At 36.3% G+C, this 26,594-nt stretch overlaps 1 protein-coding gene across 1 annotated transcript; it reads left to right on the forward strand.

Annotated features, from left to right (window-relative positions):
- Positions 1-23,562: 23,562 nt before the first annotated feature.
- LOC149223648 (putative receptor protein kinase ZmPK1) lies at positions 23,563-26,191 on the forward strand. The gene has a single exon (XM_089383373.1). The coding sequence runs from the start codon at positions 23,660-23,662 to the stop codon at positions 26,174-26,176; it is 2,517 nt and encodes an 838-aa protein (XP_089239499.1). The 5' UTR covers positions 23,563-23,659; the 3' UTR covers positions 26,177-26,191.
- Positions 26,192-26,594: the final 403 nt, after the last annotated feature.

The following is a 26,594-nucleotide window of genomic DNA, read 5'->3' on the forward strand; positions in this document are numbered from 1 at the left end:
AATGTTTGAAAATGGTGGGAAATATTCTGCAAGGGTGATGCGAAAGAGTGATAAGGTTTCACTGTTTTGAATTTTTTTTGTTAAATCAGAAAAACCAATATTAATGGAGATATTGGTATTTTTTACTAGATTTTGTGAAGTGACTAAATGTAGCTTTAACCATTCACATTAAGATGTTTTTAAAATACAATTTACTAAGTCTATTTAATATCTTCATTATCATAAAAACCAACCTATATCCATCTTAACTCCACATCTACCACTATTAGAGGGATGAAATCTATTTATCGCTTTGAGGAATTGGTAGACCCAGAATTAAGATGGATCTAAGATGATAGAATTTCCCCTTTAAATAGTCTATGCTCACATGAATACCATGGTATTACCATGAGTCAATACCATGGGTTATCATAAACTTGGAGCTTAAAAATTACTATTAGTAATTTATAAAAATTAATAGTTGATTTTTATTTTAACCAAGTTAAAATGTTTAATGTACATTAAATTACAAAATCCATTTTTACTCTTGATCCACCAAGCCTTGAGAGGGATCAAATATTTTTTCGCTCTATGCTAGTTTGCATATCACGATATTTGATCCCTCTCGGGGCTTAGTAGATCCAGAGTAAAGATGAATCTATGCTGGTTTAATTCCCCCCTTTAAATAGGCTACATTCCACGTGAATACCATGGGTCAATACCATGTGCCATTTTTATTTTTATTAATAATGTTTTTTTGCATGGTATTAATAATAATCTAGCCCATGGTATTTGGCCCATAGTATTTTGCCCATAGGTTTCACCTAAATATAATGCATTTTTTGAGTGTTCGTAAATATAAGGTGACTTATGGAGTAAATTTAAAAAATGTTTTATTTATTTACCATACCTCTTTTACAAATATGGTATTTGGCTCATAGGATTCACTTAAATAAAACCTCTTTTTTGATCCTTCATAAATAGAAAGAGGGTTATGGACTAAATATAAAAAGAGGTTTTATTTATTTACCATACCTCTAGTTTATTTATATTTTTATTTATTTACCATACCTTTTGAGTAAATATAAAAAGAGGTTTTATTTATTTACCATACCTCCACTTTATTTATATTTTTATTTGTTTACACCTTGCATGTATATAAGGTGACTTATGGAGAAAAAATGTTTTATTTATTTACCATACCTCTCATTTGTTTATATTTTTATTAATTTACCATACCTCTTTTATAAATATGGTATTTGGCCCATAGGATTCACTTAAATAAAACCTATTTTTGAAAATTAGGGCAAATGGAAGGTTGTAACTCCTAATTTCAAGGGCTAAATTTACCTTTTTTACCCTTTCCCTTAAAATAAGGTGGGCTAACCTCCATACCTATTTTTTTTATAAAATAAGTTTGAGGCTATTTGTAAAAATTTACTATGATAAAAAATATTCACCCATTAAAAATTTAAAACCCCTTAATTTCGCATAAGGGCGAAAATTCGCCCCTAAAATTTTCCATGGTTAGAGGGGGGGGGGGGGTGGAGCCCCCCCTTTGTTGCGCCAACTGCATAGCGGGGCGGGGGGCGGGGAGGGGTCATAGGGGGTTTAAGGGGGGTGGTTAGCCCACCCGCCTTCCTCCTCCCTCACCCCCCTCTCCCCTCCCATCCCCCTCCCCTCGACCCACGCTCACCCACCTCCCCTCCCCGCCCAGGCCCCAAACCAGTGGCCTGCCCCCTCTACGAGGTCTGGGGCAGCGTCTCGAGGAAATTTTTTTTTGGACCCTATATTAGGTGGGTGGACCTACCTATGGTTTTGTGCATGGTTTTGGGCGCGATGGTTTTCGGTCCATGGTATTGGATGTTGTGGCATGTATATATGTGTATTGTAAAATTGAAAGGAATATAATGAAAAATCAATTTGGTAGTCTTGGTTTTGGGATCCAGGGGAAAATCTCTGTGTATATTTGTTTTATGTGTTATGATCTTGATATGTTTATTTTCTGTGTTTCAGAACTTGTATGCAGGTAATTTCTGTATGGGGTTAAAACCTACATTTGGTATCAGAATTGTTTTAGCTTCAAGGGGACGCCTTTTTTGTTGAGGGGTTTCGCTCGGGCCTGTGGTAGACCTTGTTCAGTGGGAGATTTACGGGATCGATTTTGGTGGTGAAATAGACGGAAAGCCATGGAAGGATAGAGATAGATAAATTTAATAGTCAGAGTTTTGAGTTATGGAAACTCAAGATGGAGAATCTGTTGGTAGATAAAGATCAGTTGGTTGCCGTAGATCTGGGTACTAAACCAACGGGAGTGTCCGATGAAGAATGGAAGAAGTTGGATCGAAAGGCAAAGAGCACAATACGATTGTGTGTCTCAGATTCAGTATTTCTGAATGTATCAGGGGAAGCTACGGATGAGGCTTTGTGGGACAAGTTAGGGACATTGTACCAATCTAAGTCTCTTGTGAATAAACTATTCCTACGAAAAAAGTTGTATAACCTGAGGATGAAAGATTGAGACTCGGTGACAGAGCATCTGAGCACATTTAATCCTGTGGTAAGTCAATTATTATCTGTTGATATTAAAATTTCAGATGAAGATAAGTGCATCAGTTTGTTATGTTCTCTACCATATTCGTGGCATAGTCTGGTTATTGCAATAGGTAGCAATGCAATTGCCTTGCAGTTTGATGAAATAATCTCATCCTTACTGACGGAAAATATGAGACAAAAAAATATGGAGAGCCATAATGGTGAAGTCTTGTCTGTATGAGGAAGGTCCCAGAACAGAAACAAAAACAAGTCATCGATTGAGAGATCTAAATCTAGAGGGAGATCTAAATCTCCAGGAAAACTTGTAAAGGTGTGTTGGAAATGCAGAAAGGAAGGGCACTACAAAAAGGACTGGAAATATAAATCTCCTGAGAAAGGAAAGGGATCTAATGATGCTCCTTTTGCAGAGGTGAAAACCACCTCAAATGAACGTGGGGATGTGTACTTGGTTTCTTCAAGTACACATGTAGATCATGAGGCATGGTTGATTGACTCAGTTGCATCCTTTCACTTCACTCCCCATAGAGTGGTTTTGTGAGTATGATAAATATGATGGTGGTGATGTCTTCTTGGGGGATGATAGGAAGGCTAAAATCGTTGGTCGCGGCAAAGTTAAGTTGAATTTGCAAGGTGGAAGGATTAGAACACTTCCAGGTGTTCTGCATATTCCTGCATTGGCCAGAAATCTGATTTTTGTAAGCAAGATGGGGGATGCAAGTGCAAAAATAGTGTTCGAGAAAGATACTTGCAAGATGGTTTGGGGAGCACTGGTATTGATGCGGGGAGTTTGGATTGGAACTTTGTACAAGCTGCAAGGTAGCATGGTTGTTGATGGATGCAACAGTTCTGTGGTTCCTGAAAGTGGAGCAGAAAATCTAGTGGTCTTTGGAGAAAATACCATGCTATGGCATCAAAGGCTTAGACATATTGGAGAGAAGGGCCTTTGAATACTTCATGGTAAAGGTATGGTAGAAGGTATGACTAATAGCTCTCTGGATTTTGATTTCTGTGAATATTGTGTATATTGGAAGCATAATCAGGTGAGTTTCCTCTCTGGTGGTAAGAGGGCGAAACATATATTAGAGCTTGTGCACAGTGATGTGTTTGGACATGTGAAGGTTCCATCATTGGGTAAGTCTATGTACTATGTATCATTTATAGATGACTTCTCAAGGAATACATGGATATATTTCCTTAATAAGAAATCTGAAGTCTTTGACATGTTTAAAGAATTTAAGGCTCTGGTGGAAAACCAGACAGAGAAGAAGATAAAGGTGTTGAGGACAGATAATGGTGGAGAGTTTTGCAAGAAGGAATTTGAAGAATTCTGTAAGAAGTGTGGTATAGCACGATAGAAGACTACTCCATACACACCTGAGAAAAATGGAGTTGCAGAAAGAATGAAAAAGACGTTGATGGAAAGGGCAAGAAGCATGCTCAGTGGTGCCGGGTTAGGACAAGAATTCTGGGCAGAGGCAATGGAGACTGCATGTTGCCTGGTCAACAGATCACCTTCATCAGCGTTGGAGGATAAGACTCCACAAAAGGTATGGACTAGTAAGAAACCCTCTCTTTCACATCTAAGGGTATTTGGATGTGATGCATATGTACATGTTCCAAAGGAGAAAATAACAAAGTTGGATAGTAAATCTAAAAAGTGCATATTTATTGGGTATAAAGATGGTTTAAAGGGATAAACTTTGGAACCCAGTAACAAGGAAGGTTGTGTACAACTGATATGTGGTGTTCAGAGACGTGAAATATGTTATTAAACATGAATTCCCTTCAACGGAACCTAAGAAGATAGAGTTTGAGCTAAAGGAGGAAGAATCATACTCTACAGCAGAAGAGGAATCAAAAGATGAAGAGGCACAAACTCCAGTTGTGAGAAGATCAGTTTGAGAAAGAAGGAAGCCAAAAAGGTATAGTCCATCTACTTTCTGTTCAAATCTTTCTTTATCTATTACTGATGATGATCCCAAAACTGTGAAGGAAGCAATAGATTTAGAGTATGGAAAACTTTGGAAAGAGGCCATGGTTGATGAAATGGCATTTTTTCACAAAATGAGGCTTGGGATCTGGTGGAGTTGTCGGCAGGAAGGAAACCCATTGGCAGCAAATGGGTGTTTAATAAGAAGACAAATGCAGAAGGAAAGTTGGAGAAATACAAAGCTTGGTTGGTAGCAAAACTTTATTCCCAGGTGCCAAGAATTGATTTTGGTGATATTTTTTCTCCTATTGCCAAGGTAGCTTCTATTAGATTATTTTTATCTGTTGCTGCTGCTTTTGATTTTGAGGTAGAACAGATGGATGTGAAGACAACATTTCTTCATGGGGATCTGGAAGAGGAGATATACATGAAGCAACGGAAGGCTTTGCGGTGAAGGGTAAGAAAGAACTGGTATGCAAGTTAAAAAAGTCTCTATATGGGTTAAAATAGTCACCAAGGATGTGGTATCAGAAATTTGATACATTTATACAGGGACTTGGATTCACCAGAAGCAAAGTATATCACTGTGTGTATTTTAAATTGATTGGTGACCGTGTTATTTATCTGGTCTTGTATGTGGATGATATGTTGCTGGTTGGAAATGACAAAGAAATTATCTAGGATTTGAAGACCCAATTATCCTCCAAATTCGACATGAAAGATCTTGGTGCTGCAAACTATATTTTGGGCATGGAAATTAAAAGAGATCGGGAAAAGAGGAAGCTCTGGTTAAACCAGAGGAAGTATGTCGAGACAATATTGCAGAGGTTTAATATGTAGGATAGTAAACCAGTGAATGTTCCTATTCCTGTAGGTGTGAAGTTATCTGTTGAACAATGTCCCAAGACACAAGAAGAGGGATAGGACATGTCCCATGTTCCATATGCAAGTGTAGTCGATAGCCTGATGCATGCGATGGTTTGTACTAGACCAGACATTGTACATGAAATGGGAGTATTGAGTAGGTTTATGTCAAAACTAGGGAAGGAGCACAAGACAATAGTGAAGCGGGTTTTCAGGTATTTGCTTGGCACTAGTGATTATGGTTTGTGCTACCAAGGAAGACCAGGATTGGACAGAGTGTTGGATATTCTTGGCTTTGTTGATGCAGATTGGGCTGGCAATCTAGATTAGAGAAGATCTACAAGTGGGTATGTGTTTAACCTATTTGGAGGTGTAGTCAGTTGGATGAGTAAGAAACAATCTGTAGTGGCACTAACAACTACAGAGGCAGAATACATGGCAGCCACTCATGCAAGAAAGGAAGAAGTTTGGTTGCAGAGATTGTGTTCAAGCATGGGGTTAGTACAGGGAGCTATAAGGATAAACTGTGACAACCAAAGTGCAATTTTCTTGGCAAAGAACTGTGCTTATCATTCAAAGACAAAGCACATTGATGTTTAGTATCACTTTGTGAGGGATATGATAGAAGACAAGAAGGTGTTGTTTGTAAAGTTGGACACTTTGAAGAATACTACAGATGCCTTGACAAAACATGTGAGCTCTAAGAAGTTCTCTTGGTGTAGAGAAACAATGGGTATTGCAGGGCTGGATAAATTACTAAGCTCTCATGTGGCCCCCTATGGACAAAAAACAACAAGTGGGAGAATGTTGGGTTGTGTTATATTCTTTCCACGACTAGCTGCCCTAGTTAACTGGGGAGTTAGAGGGGGGGAGGAACCCCCCCTTCGTTGCGCCGACTGTGCAGCGGGGGGGTCACATCCCCCCCTCATTGCGTCGACTACGCAGTGGGGGGGTGGTAGCCCCCCCTTCGACTAGCTTCCCTAGTTAACCGGGGGGTTAGAGGGGGGGAAAAGCCCCCCCTTTGTTGCACCGACTGTGCTGCGGGGGGGTCGCAACCCCCCTTCATTGCACCGACTATGCAGTGCGGGGGGGGGGGGGGTGGCAGCCCCCCCCTTCGTTGCACCTACGCGTAGCGGGGGGCCCCCCCTTCGTTGAACTGACTGCGTAGCGGGGGGGTGGCAACCCCCCTTTGTTGCACTAACTGCGCAGTGGGTGGGTGGAAGCCCCCCCTATATGGGGGGTTTGAGGGGGAGGTTAGCCTCCCTCTACGGGGTCTGGGTTAGTGGCCCGGGGATTTTTTTTTTTTGACCCTATATTAGGTGGGCGGACCTACCTATGGTTTTGTGCATGGTTTTGGCCGTGATGGTTTTCGGTCCATGGTATTGGATGATTCGACATGTATATATATGTATTGTAACATTGAAAGGAATATAATGAAAAATCAATCTGGTAGTCTCGGTTTTGGGATCTAGGGGAAAATCATTGTGTATATTTGTTTTATGTGTTATGCTCTCGATATTATTTATTTTTTGTGTTTGAGAATTTGTATGTAGGTAATTTCTGTACGGAGTTAAAACCTACACTCAAATCTTGTGGGCACAAGACTTCTAATTGGCCATTTCTCTACAAAAGAAACCTAAAATTTGGCCACACATCAGAGATGCCCTTGGAGGGTCAACAAGTTCCATATTTTCACCTCCAGGATGCCTTGTTATGCCACCTGGGACACCTTTGTGTTCCTTCAAGCGAGCATGCCAAGATGATTTGGGAAGCACACTAAATTCGGGCTGCTGGGCATTTTGGGGTCGAGAAAATGGTGGTAGTACTACATAAGTATTTCTATTGGCTGAATCTTCGATAGGATGTCGGGAATTACATTAGATCCTACACTGCCTGCACCATTGCCAAACTGACCATCAAGAAGCAAGTCATCTATACTCCGTTGCCTACCCCTAGTCAACCTTGGGAATCCATCTCCATGGATTACATGTCGGGCCTTCCTTCTACTAAGCATGGCAATGACTGTGTTTTTGTGGTTGTCGATAGATTCTCGAAGATGGCCATTATAGCGGCCTGCAAGAAGAATATCACAGCAGAAGCCATTGCTAAACTCTTCTTTGAACGAGTGCGGGTACACTTTGGGATCCCACAATCTCTCATCTCAGATCGGGACAATAGGTTCCTCAGTACATTTTGGTCCAATCTCTGGTCGATGTTGGACACCAAACTCACTAAGTCCATAACTTTCCATCCCCAAACTGATGGCTAGACAAAGGTCGTCAACAGGATGATCATACACATTCTATGCATATACAACTCAAATCATCCACGCACATGGTATGAGAGCCTCCCCTATGTTGATCACAACTATAACCAGGCTCTCCACGGCTCGACTGGCCACAACCCTTTTCAAGTGGGCTTGGGATTCCATCCACTATGTCCCATTGATGTGGCCATGCCATTTGCAGCTACTCAGGCAGATTCAGCTCATGTCTAGTTTGAAGCCGATAAGGCAAACAACTTCATTGAGCACATCCAACATATCCACCGGTAGGTCCATGACATTTTTGAGAAATCAAATGCCAAGTACAAGTAGCATCATGATCAACATTGTGTGTCACACAATTTTCACGTGGGCGACAAAGTTAGGTTGCATTTGCAGAAGGAACGCCTGACCGGAGCCTATCAGAAACTCAGACTACTCTGATATGGTCCTTACACCATCACCAAGGCTATGGGAGACAATGCATTTGAGCTCAACATTCCCCCATTCCTTGGCCTGCACCCAGTGTTCAATGTGGACCGCCTTTGACCATACTTCCCACCATTGCTGGACACATCAGACATTGCAGAACAACTCACACCTACAGACTTAAATCCATATTTCATGGAACATGCCACAACTGATTGGATCATGGACACAGAGATCACAAACACCCAAAAACAAAGGATCCAACTATATCGAGTTGTCAAAGCAGGCCAATTCCTTCACCAAGTGGCTCACTAGGGACCAAGTTCAACAAAAGTTTCCTCATCTCATGGAGGAACTCAACACAATGGGGACCATTGCTTCCTAAGGGGGGAGGAATGATCCAAGTGGATATTGGTGGCCACCTACCTATTCCACTTGGACCCCCACCATTTTTTTCTTTCATTTTTTCAGTTCCCTTATTTGTAGCACAATTTACTATTTTGGCAGTTTTTTTGGTCCTGGACTTCCGGAGCTGTTTTGAGGCCCTAAACGACGTTTTTTGGGAAAACTGGGACCAAAATGGGCCATGGATTGATGTTGGTCATTAACAAGTTGTATTCCTTAGATATATTTTTCTAACGAGGTATTGTGTGCGTCACATGAAGATCGTATGCCAAAGTTATGACCCCGGAAGTTGATGTACCAATTTACCCAAACGGGGTCCATAGTTTGGCGCTTCATCTCCTAGGGTTAGGTTTTTGGATGTTTAGGGTTTTCCATTGTTTCTCAATAATAAATAGGCCTTTGAGCCTCATTGTAACATAGTTCAGAGGCATGCACCTGCCACATCTCTTCTCAGAGATAAGCTACCATCGCCTGAGCTAGTCTTATTTGCATTTTGTTTGTAAGCATATTTCAGTATTTGATATTAATGAAATGAAGTGTTGTTCCTACTGCATCTTTGTATTTGTGGTTATATCTATAATTTGTTGTGTTCTTGTTTAAATCCAGATCAAAATTTAAAATAACAAATAATTGTCTCTATTTGTTTCTGATTCTGAAAATCATATTTTAGGTCACCAATCTTTATAACCTCTTGGTCAATAGACTGTTTACTTATGCTCCAATGAACTCCCTATGCATATTGTCTCATCCAGGACACGATATCTCACTACATCTGGTTCTTACATGTTTTCCATAGACATCATCAACCCTCATATTAATATTTTCACCTTGACTCTCATCGTCTACATCATAACAAGGATCTTCATCAATGTCTCTGGAATTCAATTTTTCTTCATTTCTTAATTCACATAATTTTCCCTTAGTGGTATTAATTTTTAGGCCCTTGGGAAAATCGTCATTTTTGTCTTTGTTTGTTGGTTGTGCCTCTCTATCCTCTTCACTTTTATTGCCCATTGTACATAATGGAGATATGTTACTGGAACTCTTGTTACTAATAGGAAGGGGGAGGATATATTTATCCCTGGAGCGAACAATGTGGCTCAGTCCAAATTTGGGGCATAAGTTTTCCTTTAGAGTAGTAAATTCATTATCAAAGCCTGAAGCATACATCTGGGTAGCCTCTTGTTTCTCCTCCTGACTTGAGGCATTGGTGCTATCACTTGTGTGGTGAGAAGCATTACCTTCTTTAAAAAAATTATCATTTTTATAGTGGAACTCATGAACACCCATAATTCCATCATGCCTAATTTTTTTCCATAAAGAATTGGTAGAATATCAATTCCTTATTTATTAAAGATATTCTTGGGTTTGTAGTAGGCTGGTTCTAACTTATATGTCTGTCAAGAATTTATTGCTGCCTATTGTCTGTCTAGGTAAAATGATCATAGTGTGTAACATTAGCCTCCAAAATTTCATCAGCTTGACTGAAAGAAATTGTATTTTCATTCACATGATGATCAGCTTCAATATTGGTCTGGACTCTGACCCAAAATATGGATGTACTTCTTATTAAGGCCTCCTTATACTTACATACATAATGCTTGACCTTATATGCCTGTTAGTTGATTATCCTTGGATCCTTATCTTTCGGGTGCATCATTCTCCTTTCCAGAAACTTTGTTTGTAATTTTAGAATTCTCTATTATTATTTCACTTTTGTTACCTTCAAGTAGACCAAAAATATTTCACTTGTACATGGATCCTTTATATATAAATATCAATCAAAATATATACATATGTATAATTCACTTCACTCAACCATCGATGGATGATGGATCACTATAGCGATTCCACAAGTAAGAAGACACTTCGTTCCAAAGCTCATTTAACCATGATTACCTAAAGCACCATTCTTCAAGTCTTTGCACCATATTGGAAGCCATTAAATATGGAACTCTTAGTCCATATCAAGTTTATTTTTTGAATATTAATTATGAAGAGTGGATAAGACAAACACACCAATCATTTTCAGCATATTCCAAGAAACAAGAAAATATTTTTTTCTCAAAACATTGGTTTAAGAACAACAACCAAGTCACAAAGCTTTGGAGGAAGACATTCAACGAGCCAAAAGAGTGTATAGCTTGAGGGAAGGTGTGTGGCCCAGCCAAGGAAGAAATTAGCTCAGGGAGATGTGTGTGACTTGTGGGAAAGAGAAGAAGCCTAACAAAGGAAAAAATTGGCACTGCGAGGGTGTTTGAGCTATCGAGGGTTTTTTCAGACATGTTTTTCTCACTATCTTTGATTGTTGTGTGCTTAGCTTGTGTTTTCTTCAGTTTAGATATCGAGTTTCATTAAGAGACAAACAAATCCCGTAAGCTAATGAAATTTTCTTCAAATGTGACATATAAAACCTTACAGATAAGAGAAACTAATTAGATTCGTGTTATAAGTAGTGGACACATTTCTATTATTTTGGTTGATAAATTATAACATTCAAATGTACGTAACTAATCCAGAATTAAACTGATGCTTCATGCATCCATGATTTGGATTATTGGTGAATATGCATAAAGTATTGACAATGCTAATGAATTGCTTGAAAGCTTTTTGGAAACTTTTCCTGAAGAGCGAGCTCAAGTGAAATTGCAGTTACTCACTGCTACTGCCAAATTATTGCTTAAGAATCCTACTGAAGGGCTTCAACAAATTATTCAAGTCTTTTGCATTCATCCCAACTACCTTCTCTTAGAGACCCATGCCTCCTTTCATATTTTCTTGTATATTTTATCTCCTATTTATTTTTTATTGTACTTAATATATGCATGAATTGAAAATTTAGGAAAATGTGAAAATTTCATTGGCGACATTTTCATCTTTGTTTTGGAGATGGGAAATATTCCCTAGTCTTGTGGACACAAACCCTAGGGCAAGGGATGCATCTCCATGTAACACAATGTTGGTTATTAGTCAATAGTGTTCTTGGTCCCATGGGGCACAAAGAAGTTGCAGACCCCAAGGCTACATAGTTGCGTATGCCTCACATTTGGACAACCCACCTCTGAAACGTTCAGAGGATTCAAAATTTGATCTTAAAGTTGATGAGAGAGTTAGGTAAGGTTGATTGGTATAATGAAGTAGTCTTCGAGAGACATCATTTGCATAGGACCATGGTCAACAAATTGTAACCATAAGAAGGTGTGTAGACAAATTAATGATCGGAACATGGAGAAAGTTAATAAACTTTATCATATCTAGCTATATGATGAAATCTTGCAGGAAAAGGTTGGAATGCTTAGGCATTATGCTATAGTAGTCAATATAATAATAATAAAGGGCCTAGCTGGCATGGATTTTTTCTCTCCTCCACTTGCTTTGGGATAAGAACAAACTTTCGAAAGTTAATTTTTTTTCAAAGCTTTGGATTCGTTATTTTTAAAACCAGCCCACGAGTGCGTTGAAACTATCAAATTGAAACAAGATGTGTTGTAGGGTTGAATTGATAAAATGTTTGTCTCTACTACAAACTTGTTTTCTAATTTCAAGTGGTCCTAAAGTACTTCAGGTTCCCATGTTGGTCTACCTCAATTTGGTCCTTCAAAAGGTCATAGATACTTAAAATGATGGGTGACCAACACCTACTTTTGGATGAGCTATCAACACCTTGCAATCATTTGGATGAATGAAGGAACCTCTATTTGGACGTTTAAAAATTGTCCAAATTCATATACTAGGAAACCAAATATGTTATTATCAAACCCACCATCGATTTCAACATAACCATTTTCTATTTTGGGCATGAAATAATCACCAAGATCTTATGAATTGTAGGCTTGTTGCTCATCCTTACTTTTTATGCATTATGTTGTTCTCCTGTCAGAGAAACCACATAATTTTCGTGATATCTGTTGTTGAAATTCTCTAGGCCAATGTCTATTTTCATTGCAACAATACTTTTATGCCCAAATTTCAAATAACAAATAATTATCTCTATTTGTTTCTGATTCTGAAAATCATATTTCAGGTCACCAATCTTTATAACCTCTTGGTCAATGGACTGTTTACTTATGCTCCAATCAACTCCCTATGCCTATTGTCTCATCCAGGACATAAGATCTCACTACATCTAGTTCTTACATGTTTTCCATAAACATCATCAACCTTCATATTAATATTTTCACCATGACTCTCATCGTCTACATCATAAGAAGGATCTTCATTAATGTCTTTGGAATTCAATTTTTCTTCATTAATTCACATAATTTTCCCTTAGTGGTATTCATTTTGAGGCCCTTGGGAAAATCATCACTTTTTGTCTTTGTTTTTTGATTATGCCTCTCTATCTTGTTCACTTTTCTTTCCCATTTTCCAGAAAGGCGATATGCTACTGGAACGCTTGTTACCAATAGGAAGGGGGAGGATAGATTTATCCCTGGAGTGAACAATGTGGCTCAGTCCAAATTTGGGGCATAAGTTTTCCTTTAGAATAGTAAATTCATTATCAAAACCTGAAGCATAAATTTGGTTAGCCTCTTGTTTCTCCTCCTAACTTGAGGCATCGGTGCTATCACTTGTTTGGTGAGTAGCATTACCTTCTTTAAAAAATTATCATCTTTAAAGTGGAACTCATGAACACCCATAATTCCATCATGCCTAATTTTTGTCCATGAAGAATTGGTAGAATATCAATTCCTTCTTTATTAAAGATATTCTTGGGTTTACAGCAGTCTGTTTCTAACTTTCACGTCTGTCAAGAATTTATTGCTGCCTATTGTTTGTCTAGGTAAAATGATCATAGTGTGTAACATTAACCTCCAAAATTTCATCAACTTCACTAAAAGCAATTCTATTTTCATTCACATGATGACCAGCTTGAGTATTATTCTGGACTCTAACCCAAAATATGGATGTACTTCTCATTAAGGCCTCTTTATACATGCATACGTTATACTTGACCTTCTATGTCTATTAATTCATTATCCTTGTATCCTTATCTTTCAGGTTCATCGTTCTCCTTTCCAGAAATTGTGTTTGTAATTTTAGAATTCTCTATTATTATTTCACCTTTGTTACCTTCAAGTAGACCAAAAATATTTCACTTCTATAGGGCTGCTAGTAGCTCCTAATATGTGTCTTCAAAACATTTACTTGTAATTTGATCCTTCTTGGGCTAAAAAATGAGTGATTGATTTCTATATTTCTCTTTTGCTCTTTGCAAGCCTCATTCCTTGCATTCTGCTCTTCGATACACATGTCAAGCACTATCATCAACATATTCATCCTAACCTTTAGTATCATACACTGGAGGGTATTCAAAGTTCATAATATTTATTCTTTTTTCTATTCAAATGAAAGAATAAGAGTTTTGTCACTTGCAAATTCAAAGGCACGCATTTTTCTTGCATCAACGGACAACAATTTGTTATTCAGGTCATCCTCATCTTTATCACATTGATGACCAAAATTCGAACTGTCACATTCATGAGCTCCAGTGAATGTGAATTATATCATATGGCTAGAAATAAACATAAGCTTCTATAGACTGGGAATATAGGTTGAAAAATGCTCTTCCATAATTGCTTCCCCAACATATCCTAACCAATTGACTTGCACAATCTCATTGTTTTCCTCTGGAAATGTATTATCAAATCTATTGCTATTTTAAAATAGTTGGTCCTTATCCTCCTTTAGAAAATTGTGCATATCATCAATATTTGGAAGAGCCTTGAGGCTCTCTTTCAGACTTGAAGCTCCATTATCTTCAGGGAAGTAATTTAGAATGAAATTTTAAGAAATTTAGGCTCTAAATTATTTTGAATGTAAGTGGGTGTTTTTTTATAATATCTGATTTTTACAGAGGAACGTGATTTGATTGTGATGAAAAACATTTCTATTTACAGTGCATACAGTCGTTCCCTGTTGTTGGATATGACCTCACCCCCTTCCTCTCTAGTAGCTTCAACTCCACTAGCTTCACCTTATGCATGTACATACTGTACATTAATAATTAATTCTTGAATGATACAATCAAGGTGATTTCTCCAAGTTAAATCCAAGATATTTGTGTTTGGGATTGGATACACAAAACAGCCCATCTCCATGGCTGTGGCATGCATATAGTTCTAGATTTGAATGTAATTAGCTACTAGGTGTTAAAAAAAATTGTACCTGAGACCACCTAGTGTTATTTCCCCAGGGTATGAGAACATAATTTCTTTCTCTTATATGGGATCAACAATCAATGTTGAATAAAATGTGTGGTATAAAACATGAAAAATGCATAAAGCATATTTCCATCTCGTTTATCCTTTACCATGAAATCTTATATTGAAAACTAATCTATTTATAAAGCCCTGCATTCTATTATATATATGATACCAACTTTATAATTTGTTATATTTTTGGTATGGTATTCCAGAGTTCCATAACATTTTCTTATAATTTTTCTATTAGACTCTAATTGTGTGAATGTGATACCATGCCGGATAGTTGAGTTTCAATGTTTAATATGGTTACTTGACCTTGCCATACAACATTAAATTCTATGCATTAGGATCTATATTCCTTTTACATATGCCACTGTTTCGGAGCAACAATGACCTTCTATCTATTCTCATGCTCTGGAGTCTAACCTAGTTGTTTTTGTAGTCCCATGTAAACTCCAACATAATCACCCAGATTGTATTCTAGTTGTAACATCTACCAAAAAATTATGTTTTGCTTGTATTAAGTCATACATGGTTGCAGGTGTATGGTGTTCCTTTTGTTTTTACTCTAATTTTCCTATGTTTTAAATCTTGGATACAACATGTATAAATTCATTCCTATCAATAATTTTTTCATGTTTCCTTATCTACTCCACTATCTAATATGCATGTTTCCTTTTTGGATGTTTGCTAGACTTCCTCATATTCTTGTCACACCCATATTCCTTAGATGAAAATCTCCCACATGAGTTTTTTCTCTACCTGGAGTCAACACTAATGCTTTTAGTGCTCCCTGACATGATCCTTTTACAATAGATACTAGATGTCACAATTATGTTTCCTGATGAAATTCATAGTTGGGATGATAATCTTCCTCCGTGTTAATATTTGCTAATCTCTAGCCACTATCTTTGTGATTTTCTTTTCTGGCCAATGATGTTTGTATAAATCCTTGTGCACAGTGATGCGACAGTTGAATGTGGAGGGGCAGAGACATATTGGTTAATCTAGTCTTGTGGGCTTTCAAAACCCCAAAAAATCTGGTGAGGGGCAAGTTCCCTTCAAGAATCAAGATATATTTTCTATCTACATTGTTTTTGCTGGTGTGTGTATTCCTACTCTACTCTTGGTAAGCCGTGACATGTATAAGTGGAGAGATGACAACTGGGGCATTTCTCGTGGGGTTTATTTGTTTGTTGGTATATGTACATTACATAGAGGTGATCTACAACTTGTGTAGGGGAAGATGTCTGTTATTTCCATTTGTTTTTTTATTTGATATTATCTAAATTCATATACAAAACATGTCTAACATAAAATAAAGGAGAGGCAGAGGTGGTTTACATCTTGAGTAAGAGAAGATGTTTGTTACTTCTGTGTGTTTATTATATATTCATACACATATAAAAGATAAATCTATATTAATTTCCCTTTTCACTTGTTCTACTGAACCCATTGACACCCTGTTAATTGATTAAAATGTGGGTGTTGTTGCTTTGTGCAACTATTCCACTATTACTTGGGGAGATTCTCCTCATCATGTTCGAGAACTTGATGTATTTTATGGTTATAGGGATACCACCGCAACCAATGTTGTCTTCTGTGTGTTTGATGTGTTTAACACACTAGGAGAGATTTCATTTGCTTATGATGGAAACAACATGGTTTTGGAAAATCAAGCCACCATTCCTACGAGTCCTAAGAAGCCATTGAAGATACCAGTGTGGAGTGGTGTAGTTGTGGCATATATGATAGTTTCTATATGTTTCTTTCATGTTGCATTAGTTGGGTATTACGCCTTTGGGCAAAGCGTCAAAGATAGTGTGTTTATGGTGTTATTCCATCTCATTGGAAGTTGTCAAGTATATTTCTAAGTCTTTAGACCTATGTTTTTTTTTTTTTATTTGTGTAAGTTTTTATTTATTTAATATAAACAATTATAAAGAAATTAGTGAGTGGTAAGTGGTTGAGAGAGGTGTTATTATATAACTAACTTAGATTCAAATAAGTAAATAAGTGAGGGGTTGTGACAGAGTGTAGTAGGTTCAATGACTCAAGTCGGGTTGGGTATAGAGTTATTGTATGTAGGTTTAAATTTTGTTGAGTATAGAGTTATTGTATGTGAGGAAAGTTGTTGAGCTTCTTAGAGTTGGTTTTGTTACCTAAAACTTTAGTGTAATTAGATTGCAGATTTTGGAATATATAGGAAAATCTATAGATTTAGCAAAGTCAATGGTTTTTCTTCACTCATGTCTCTAGATTTTTAAAATATTTTGAAATTTGTAATTGTGATAAGGATGGCCCTTTCCAAAAAAAACCCGGTACATTAATTATTGAACTTAGAATTAGTTTTGTTTCATAAAACCTGAGTGTAATTAGATTACAGATTTTAGAATATTTAGGAAATTATACAGACACAAGCGAAGTCAGTGGTTTGACTTCACTCATGTCCGTGAAATTTCCGAAATATTTTAAAATCTATAATCAAGATAAACATGGCCCTTTCCCAAAAAACACTAATACATATCCCTCAAAATCACTTGCAAGTTTAAACTGCCTTTATACCAGTATATCATATATTGTGCAGGCTACCACATTCCCAACGACTCTGAAGGTCATGCCACTTTTCAGAAACATTTATCATAATCTATAATTATTTTCGGGTCCTCATACATTTGATCCTTCCAGATTTGAGAATAGTGAATGTGATGTTTCCAGAATGTTTCGATTTTGAGGAGAATCGTTGGTCTTATATTTGTATATGTATATGTATATGTTCTCTAGGTCCAAAGTGGACGTTAATGAAAATTTGTGATTTTCTTTGTCGAGGGTTTGCAGTGGACATTAATGAAATCTATGATTTTCACTGTCTTCTTTTCAAGATCTACTGATATATTATTTACTTAAAACAGATTAAGATTGTGTCTTTGTTGTTGTAGAGACCTCCAAAACAGAACATGTTTCTTCCCCTTGGCAGTGGAGTCCACTCATGCCCCGGGAATGAATTAGCAACGTTGGACATGCTTATCTCGATCCACAATCTCAAAACCAAGTACAGGTACCATTTCTATCAGTATTTGATTTCCTAAATCTATCGAAAAAATTAAAAGCTACAAAATTAGATTTTTAGATCATTTCAATCCTAAAGTTTTCAAGATGCGAAGTAGATTTGAGCTTTGGCTAATAGATATACATAAAACTTATTTTTTTTTGCACCCATCTCCGTCGGTTCTCCGCACATACCTCGCTATGTTATGGATATAAAAGTGGCTAAAGTAGAAAAGAATACGTTGACAATATTTTAGGCAATAGATTTTGTAATTATTTAGCTATATTTGGGAGGCCTTTCACCAATATAATGAAATATTTCGAGAAGTACAAGGTTTTCAACAAATGAATAATATGCTCATGAAAAAATTTGACTGTAAGGAGAAGCATATAGCAAAATATTGCAAGGTGGAGACATGGTGGTGAATTTCTTGTTTATTGTTAATGGTGATCTATCAAGACTTCTGATACTTGTTTTTGGACTTCATGCAGGTTGGATGTTGTAGGTACTGAGAGAAGAATTCAATATGGCCCCTTCCTTGTTTCCAAACAAGGACTTCCAGTAAAATTCAAGCCCAAGATTGAAAAATCTCCAGGCACATGATCCTACTCATCACATACTTCGCAGTAGTACAAATGATAGCAATAATGGTAGTAGGAGACACAGATATGCAAGATTTATGCATTACTACACAGGGGGTTTAAGAAAATTAATTAAGATGAAATTAATATTTTGTCTGAAGAATTTAATTAAATTAATTTGGATCTAAGATCATGTATGAGACTTTTCACTGTTTTCATTTTTATATTAAAATTTGTTGACATATATGTAAAATCAAGGTTTTCATATAGACATGGTAGGGAGGAGCGTAGGTTGGGCTAAAGGAGCTATTCAGTTTGCTAAATGAGGTTTTCATACAGACATGAGTGTTCAAATGGGTTAAAAGAACTATTCATTTTGTTGCAATCAATCAAACCAAGTGGTAATGGTGTCAATGAAGTGATTTGAAGCCTTTTTGGGACCCTTTTTTGTATTTCTTTATTGACAAAATTTGATGCAGAAAGCAATATGAAAGTTCATTGTTGTAGCAAGATATTAACAATGCGTGCTAATTCTAGTTACTTTTCTTTGTAGGACTAGATTAAATTGTTTGTAGATTATTGTGTATTATTAGCTTGTTGTGTGGGTCATGCTACAAGGGTGTGAAATTTAGCTAACTCCATTGAGTTATTTTTTATTAAGTTAAAAATAGGTGTTGCATGATTATAGATTTTATAAAGATTGTACCCTTTTGTGTTGATATATATTTTTTTAAATCAATGCCTACACATGCAATTTCAAGGATTGCTATAACTCACATAATTTTTAAAAGGGTACTAGCTTAATAGAAAAGCATCTGCCTTATAAGCAGGAGGTTGGTGGTTCAATCATAGTGTGCCCTAACATGAATTAATGAATGATATTGTATTTTATTTTTAAATTATGTATTTTTTATATTGATTTATTTCAATGGTGAGATATTTTTCTAAATTCACTATTTTATATTGTCTCTAAAGAGACAAAATTGATATTGTATTGCTTTTAAATATATATTTTTATTGTCTCTAGAGAGACAATAGCTAGGATTAAAAACTTATTGTCTCTATAAAGACAACATGTCTTTAATCCCAACTATTGTCTTTGGAGAGACAAAAATGAAATTGTCTCTTGAGAGAAAATAATGTTTGTGTTATATATTGTCTTTATAGAGACAATTTTTTAAGACGATTAATTTGAGGCACCAGCGTAAAGACAATACGCAAGTTTTTTTTCTCAAGTCGAGACAATTTACGCAAAAATTGTCTCAAATATTGTCTTAAACACCCCTTATGTGTAGTAGTGCTGTGAACCTGCGTTTATTAATTATTAATTTTGGATTTATGAGTTGTGATAATATTGGCCAATAGTTTTAATTTTAGTCCATGCATCTTTGGTATAGACGGTTCTATCACTTTTAGTTAATGTATTAAAATTATTTTTATTGGGTTAAGAATTTGTTTCTCTTCCAAAAAAGAGACAGATTTATAATGCAAAACCTTGAATTTTTAACATAAGTAAAAAACTACTCCCTACATACCATTAGCAGACTAATTCCAAATAACATGGTTTTTATTAAATAAAAGTCACTGATAACTATCCCACTTAACATAGTTTTTATTAAATAAAAATAATAAATCAACCAACATTATTAAATAAGAGTCCGTTAACATAGTTTTTATTAAATAAAAATAATAAATCAACCAACATTATTAAATAAGAGTCCGTAATAACTATGGCACTAACATTATTAAAATAAAGTTTGCTAACTATCCCACTAGCCTTATTAAATAAAAATCGGTTATAACATGGAATTTGACGGGCAATTTGGCCGTCATAAGGCATTTTGACCGTATTTGATGGTCAGACATATTTAAAACCCGTTTTCCTAGACGTGTTTGGAACGGTTCAAGACGTATATTTGACGCTTAACTTTTCGTTGAAACCGTCATTAATACTCATTCACGAAAGAAAGCGGAAGCAAAGGTAGTAGACTGAGTAGCCGGGTGCTTGTTCTCCTTGATATGGGCACTTGTCTGACCTCCGGCAAGCCATCGTGTCTCCGGCAGCATTTGTCTCTGAAATCATCTTCATCTTTTTGGGAAGTGAATTCCAAGAGGCAATGCACTGCCACTAATAGAACAAATGACGAGTTTGAGGAAATCTTTCCTCTGTTTGAACAAATGGAAGCTTCCCAGGAGCACTGCAAGGAATCGCTGTAAAATACATTGAGGTGAGGAAGGCCAGTGATGCGGCTAATCTGCAAGAGCTCGCTGCAAAATGCATTGAGTTTCGGCTGACGAAGGCCCGTGATGTCAACGTTGTTACATCTGAGGCATCGTGCCGACCTTCATTCGAATGGTCAAATTTTTTCAAATCATGGGAATATAGCCTATTACATTCAAGAGAAGGCGGAATATAGCCTATTACATTCAAGAGAAGGCCAACGAAAAAAAATCAAGAGTAATTCTGACTGGAGGTGAACCTGACAGAGAAAAAGGCTAGCTATGAATTTATCGTCAGAGTTAACATCTCTGTAATTAATTACAATTGGCTTAAAAAAAATTGTCGTGCCGAAACGGAAGACTCACACATTAAAGATATATTCACCATATAAATACAGCTTTACAATTGGCTTAAAAAAAATTGTCGTGCCGAAACGGAAGACTCACACATTAAAGATATATTCACCATATAAATACAGCTTTACAATGGCCTATGCAAACAGTCAACCTGAGCAATTCATTGGAAAAAAAATCAATGACCATGTAAATGCACACGATGTAATATTTTACGCATTAATTTTTATTTTTTTGTAAATTGGGTATCTTGGTTTTAAGACTAATGCTATTTATTTGAACGTAGTATTAGTATTTGTAAGTAGTAATGAATACTTCAGTGTGTGGAGATGTATCTCAAATTTTTTTGTAAATTGGGTATCTTGGATTTAAGACTAATGCTATTTATTTGAACTTAGTATTAGTATTTGCAAGTAGTAATGAATACTTCAGTATGTGGAGATGTCTCAAGCAAGATTTTCATGCTGGTGTTGCTAATCTATTTAAAGCATAATCTCAATTTTGAATACATTAAATTAAAATATTTATATGAATATATTTAAATTAAAATATTTATATAAATAATTATGAAAATTAGTGTTTTTAATTAATATAATAATATTTATTGACTTTTATTTGAAATTATATACTAAAAAATTAATATTTATATTAAAAAATAATTATGATTTTAATTGAATTTATTATAAGAGAATTTATTTTCTTTTAAATTGTAGATAAGAAAGGTGCACTTTAATTTATATATGAAAGGGCTTTTTGCACTACCTCATATAATTTAAGATCGTGGTTTTTTGTTGGACTTTAATTTATACATGAAAGGGCTTTTTGCACTATGTCATATATTTCAAGTAAGATTGTGATTTTTTGTTTTTTTAATGTGTAAGTGGATTTAGTACTCTAAAACTTAAAAATCTCTGCCAAATTTCAATTAAAATTAACAAAAAAAACCATGAAAAAAGTCATTTCGTGGAAAAGAAATAATTTGATTACTAATAATAATCATTCTAACATATTTAGATGGACTTTCCTAAACTAAATAATCAATAAAAACAACATACTTCAACATGAAAGGGCTTTTTGCACTATGTCATATAAGTTCAAGTAAGATTGTGATTTTTTGTTTTTTTATGTGGAAGTGGATTTAGTACTCTAAAACTTAAAAATCTTTGCCAAATTTCAATTAAAATTAACAAAAAAAACCATGAAAAAAGTCATTTCGTGGATAAGAAATAATTTGATTACTAATAATAATCATTCTAACATATTTAGATGGACTTCCCTAAACTAAATAATCAATAAAACAACATACTTCAATTAAATGGGGATATTTTTTTAATATTATATTTGAATAATGATTTTTTCATTTAATAAATTGGTTTGGATGTAGATACTATTTTTTGTTTATATATATATATATATATAGAGAGAGAGAAAGATATAGATATAGATATAGATATAGAAAATGAGGATTTCCTTATTTTCTAAAGATATGTAATGGATAACCATCAAGTGCTCTACCTAGGACTAATTATACACTTTCAATAAGCAAAATAAACATGTTTCAAATGTTCAACAATTTTTGTTGAAACCTCCACAATTGTAGTTGTCAAAGTAATTATAATTTACAAATATTTAATTTTTAGTTGATATGTCTACAAGTTAGATTAAAGTGTATAGCCTCTAAATAATGCGCGTAAAAATTATTTTGAATTTTCAATAAAACTCTTTCGCCTAAAAATATAAACTAGTTAGATATGATATGGAGCCCTTTTAGAGTGAGTTTGTTATGACTATATTCAATGTCACTTTAATACAAGTTTTTTTTTTTTTTTTATATATATTGATTTCACTACATTTTGGTGATAAATAAAATGGAGGATTTGATTTTCCAGATTTAATACTTATGAGTGTTTGATCTCTAAGAATGCAATAATGGAGGAAATAATATAATATGATGTTAAAAGATCTACAATGTCCAAAGCAATGCTAAAATATATAAGGTACAATGTACTTTATCTTTATATCCACTAGTACATATTAGATTAAATAAATCATAACATAAATCATATTAATTCATCTACTTTCGAGTTTTTATTGATAACATAAAATAGTTTTACTATGTTTGTCATCTTATATGTCACATAAGATATTCTTAGTCATATCTCATATATACAAATGCTATGGACATTTGATTTCAAGTTCCAAAATTTTTATTGTAAGTGTTCCATGCAATTTCAAACCAAGATTCAAGATTTAATAAGTCATTTGTTTATTATGGTCTTTTTGTTTTATTCCTTATGGTAAATATGTGAAATTTTAACATAATTATGTTATTTAAGAGTAATTTTTTAATCAAAATATTATTAGTGAAGGGTTAATTTATTGTAAAAACATCACTCTTGATGAACAAAATTTTAAACATAACGTTTTTTTAAGGGAGCATAAGAACCCAAAACGTCCCCAAAAAAAATTGCAGTTGAAGTTTCTTGTGACAACTTTCGAGTCAAATTTGAGGTGCTGTCGTGTGCGATAACGAACGTAGAACGTAATCAATCGCGTGTTAGGTAATCCGTAAGCAATCGCGTGTTACGTAATCCGGAAATAAACAATCTCCTGTACCGAACCATTTTGAAATTGTCAATGTCCTCCAGATTCAGACAATTCACAGCCATTTAGTGGCAGGTTCCCAGTTTATTAGAATAACTCTCCTACTACTTGTTTCTGATTTAGGACGTTTCTCTGCAACTTGACACGCGACACCATTACTCTATTAGTCTGGGGATGGACAAAGAGGATTTCCTGATTTGATTAATATCTCTGGCCGCAATGGAAGCAGAGCTGGGATTCCACTGCCGCTTCTTCTCTGCTCAGCGAACATGTTTGATGCTTCTGTTCGCCTGCAGCCACGTTTCTGGAATTTACATTTCCAAAAATCAGTGCAACATTAAAAATGATGTGCTGAAGCTCGGTTCTTCACTGACTCCTCAACAGAACACAACCTGCTTGGTTTCTCCCCATGAAACGTTTTCTGCTGGATTTTACAGAGTGGGTGACAATGCTTATGTTTTTGCCATTTGGTATACTCAAACACTCGACCGAACAGTTGCCTGGGTGGCAAACAGAGATCAACCCGTCAACGGAAGAGATTCCCGTCTTCTTCTGAGAAAAGATGGAAACCTCCTTCTGTCGGATGCAGACGGATCAGTTGTGTGGAGCACCAACACCGGCAGTAACTCCAATGTAAAGGAGGCTGCCCTTTTAGAAACGGGAAATCTGGTATTACGTGGCTTTTCAGGAGATCATGTGTGGGAAAGCTTCCAGTATCCAACCGATACTCTTCTTCCACTGCAGCCCCTCGGGAATAATATGCAGTTAATATCCAGATTGGGAAGGGGCACGTTTAAACCAGGCTACTATCGTCTCTACTTTGATAGCTCCAGCATTCTTCGACTCATTTACGACGACGGATCAGGATTGACGGACAACTACGGGCCTTATGGCACGCAAAACACATTATATGTCCAAGCTATGTTAAATGCCTCCGGTAATTTCATGTCAAACGACGGGTTTAACATTGCGGCATCAGATTATGGAGAAGGCCCCAAGAGAAGATTAACTCTGGACATTGATGGAAACCTGAGGCTATACAGTTTGGTGGAAGAGAAAGGTACATGGACCATTGTTTGGATGGCGGTCTCTGATCAATGCAGTGTTCATGGCTTCTGTGGAATGTACGGTCTGTGCATATACACTCCAAAGCCCAGTTGTACATGTCCCCCTGGATTTCACATGAAAGATTCCACCAGTTGGTTCCAAGGTTGCCAGCGGAATCAAGAACTGAATGGGCACAGCGCGTCCAGTACAAAGCTTCTTCATCTTCCACATACAAATTATCCTGACTTCGATCTATCTCGCCTTGTTGAGCTTACGCTGGAAGAGTGTAAATTTGTGTGCATGAATGACAGCCGTTGTGAAGGCTTTGTCTACCAAATGGATGGCACCGGATTGTGTTATCCCAAGTATTTACTGATCAATGGATTCCGATCTCCCGGTGAGGAGAGCCACATGTACATCAAAGTTTCCAGCAATGATTCCACTGTTTTTAATATTACCAGTGCGCCTCAGCCTTTGCCATTAAACGGTTCGGCTTCCACGGACGAAGACAAAAGGCATAAGACAAGAAGCCCTAATCTCAAATCTGCGCTAAGATATTTTGCTATTGCATTTGGTGTTGCAGAGCTGTTTTGTGTAATACTCGGTTGGTGGTATATGTCCAGAACATATAGAGATCTTGGCTATGAACGTCTAGCCTACTCAGACATCCCCGGGGGATTCAAGAACTTCAGCTTAGCAGAATTGAAGAAAGCGACAGATAACTTCAAGATAAGACTGGGAGAAGGAGGCTTTGGGACGGTGTACAAAGGCGTGCTGACCGATGGTGAGGTTGTAGCAGTGAAGCGACTGGAAGGAGTATCCCAGGGTCATGATCAGTTCTGGGCAGAAGTGAGTGTGATTGGGAGAGTCCATCACATGAACTTAGTTCGTATGTTTGGCTTCTGTGCGGAAGGAAATCACAGGTTGCTCGTTTACGAGTACATTGAAAATGGGTCTCTAGACAAGTATCTGACTGCAGAAAGCCAAGAAGTTGGCAACGACAGAGTTTTGGGTTGGAAAGAAAGATTTGGGATTGCGGTCGGCACAGCCAAGGGGTTAGCGTACCTTCACGAAGAATGTTTGGAATGGATTCTGCACTGTGACATCAAGCCCCAAAACATACTTCTGGACATGAATTTTTGTCCCAAGGTTGCGGACTTTGGCTTGGCGAAGCTGGTAGATAGGGATCACTCATTCGCCTTCTCCACCATTAGAGGCACGCGGGGTTACTTAGCACCGGAGTGGGCAATGAATCTGCCAATCACGTCCAAGGTGGATGTTTATAGCTTTGGGATTGTTTTGTTAGAGATAGTGACCGGAAGAAGCTCGTTATCCAGTTCAACAGGACATCTGGTTCAGTGGGTCTCTGCAATCATGAGGGAAGGGAGGGAGATTGAGGAAGTGGTGGATCCGAGGTTGCATGGAGATTTTAATTCGGCAGAGGTGAAGAGAATCCTGAAAACAGCACTGCTCTGCATCGAGCAAGACAAGGATGTTAGACCATCCATGAGTCAGGCCGTCGAAATGCTTTCTCAACCTGATTCCTTTACATCATCAGATTCTATTTTGCCGAACGATTCAGCCAAATCATTTCCAACTCCTCTTCCTCTTCGTTCGCAGTTGAGAGTCAGCAACATGCGGCAGAATCATAACGGGTATAATTTTAGGGTTAGGATTTACTATTTGTAAGAGTAGAAGTAAGATATGGGGTTAGGGTTTAATATTGGGAAGCGTTGGTATGTTAGGTACAAGTAAGATAAAGATATTCCCAAGAGTTTGTAGGCCAGGGATATCTAAGATTTTTTCCATATATAATATATAATATTACATATATTATTATTATATTATATATTTTCCATCAAACTATTTATATGATATTATTTTTGTTGTTAGGCCAGGGATATGTAAGATTTTGTAGGCCAGGGATATCTAATTTTTTTTCCATATATAATATATAACATACATATATTATTATTATATTATATATTTTCCATCAAACTATTTATATGATATTATTGTTGTTGAATTAATTTTATCTATAATAATAAGCTTAATGACTGGGTGTGTGCAGTATCGAATATTGTATCACATGCTAAGCCTGTTGTTA

This window comes from Pinus tabuliformis, chromosome Q, assembly GCF_031772625.1.
Source record: "Pinus tabuliformis cultivar Carrire ecotype Pingquan chromosome Q, CPIR1, whole genome shotgun sequence".
NCBI lineage: Eukaryota > Viridiplantae > Streptophyta > Pinopsida > Pinales > Pinaceae > Pinus > Pinus tabuliformis.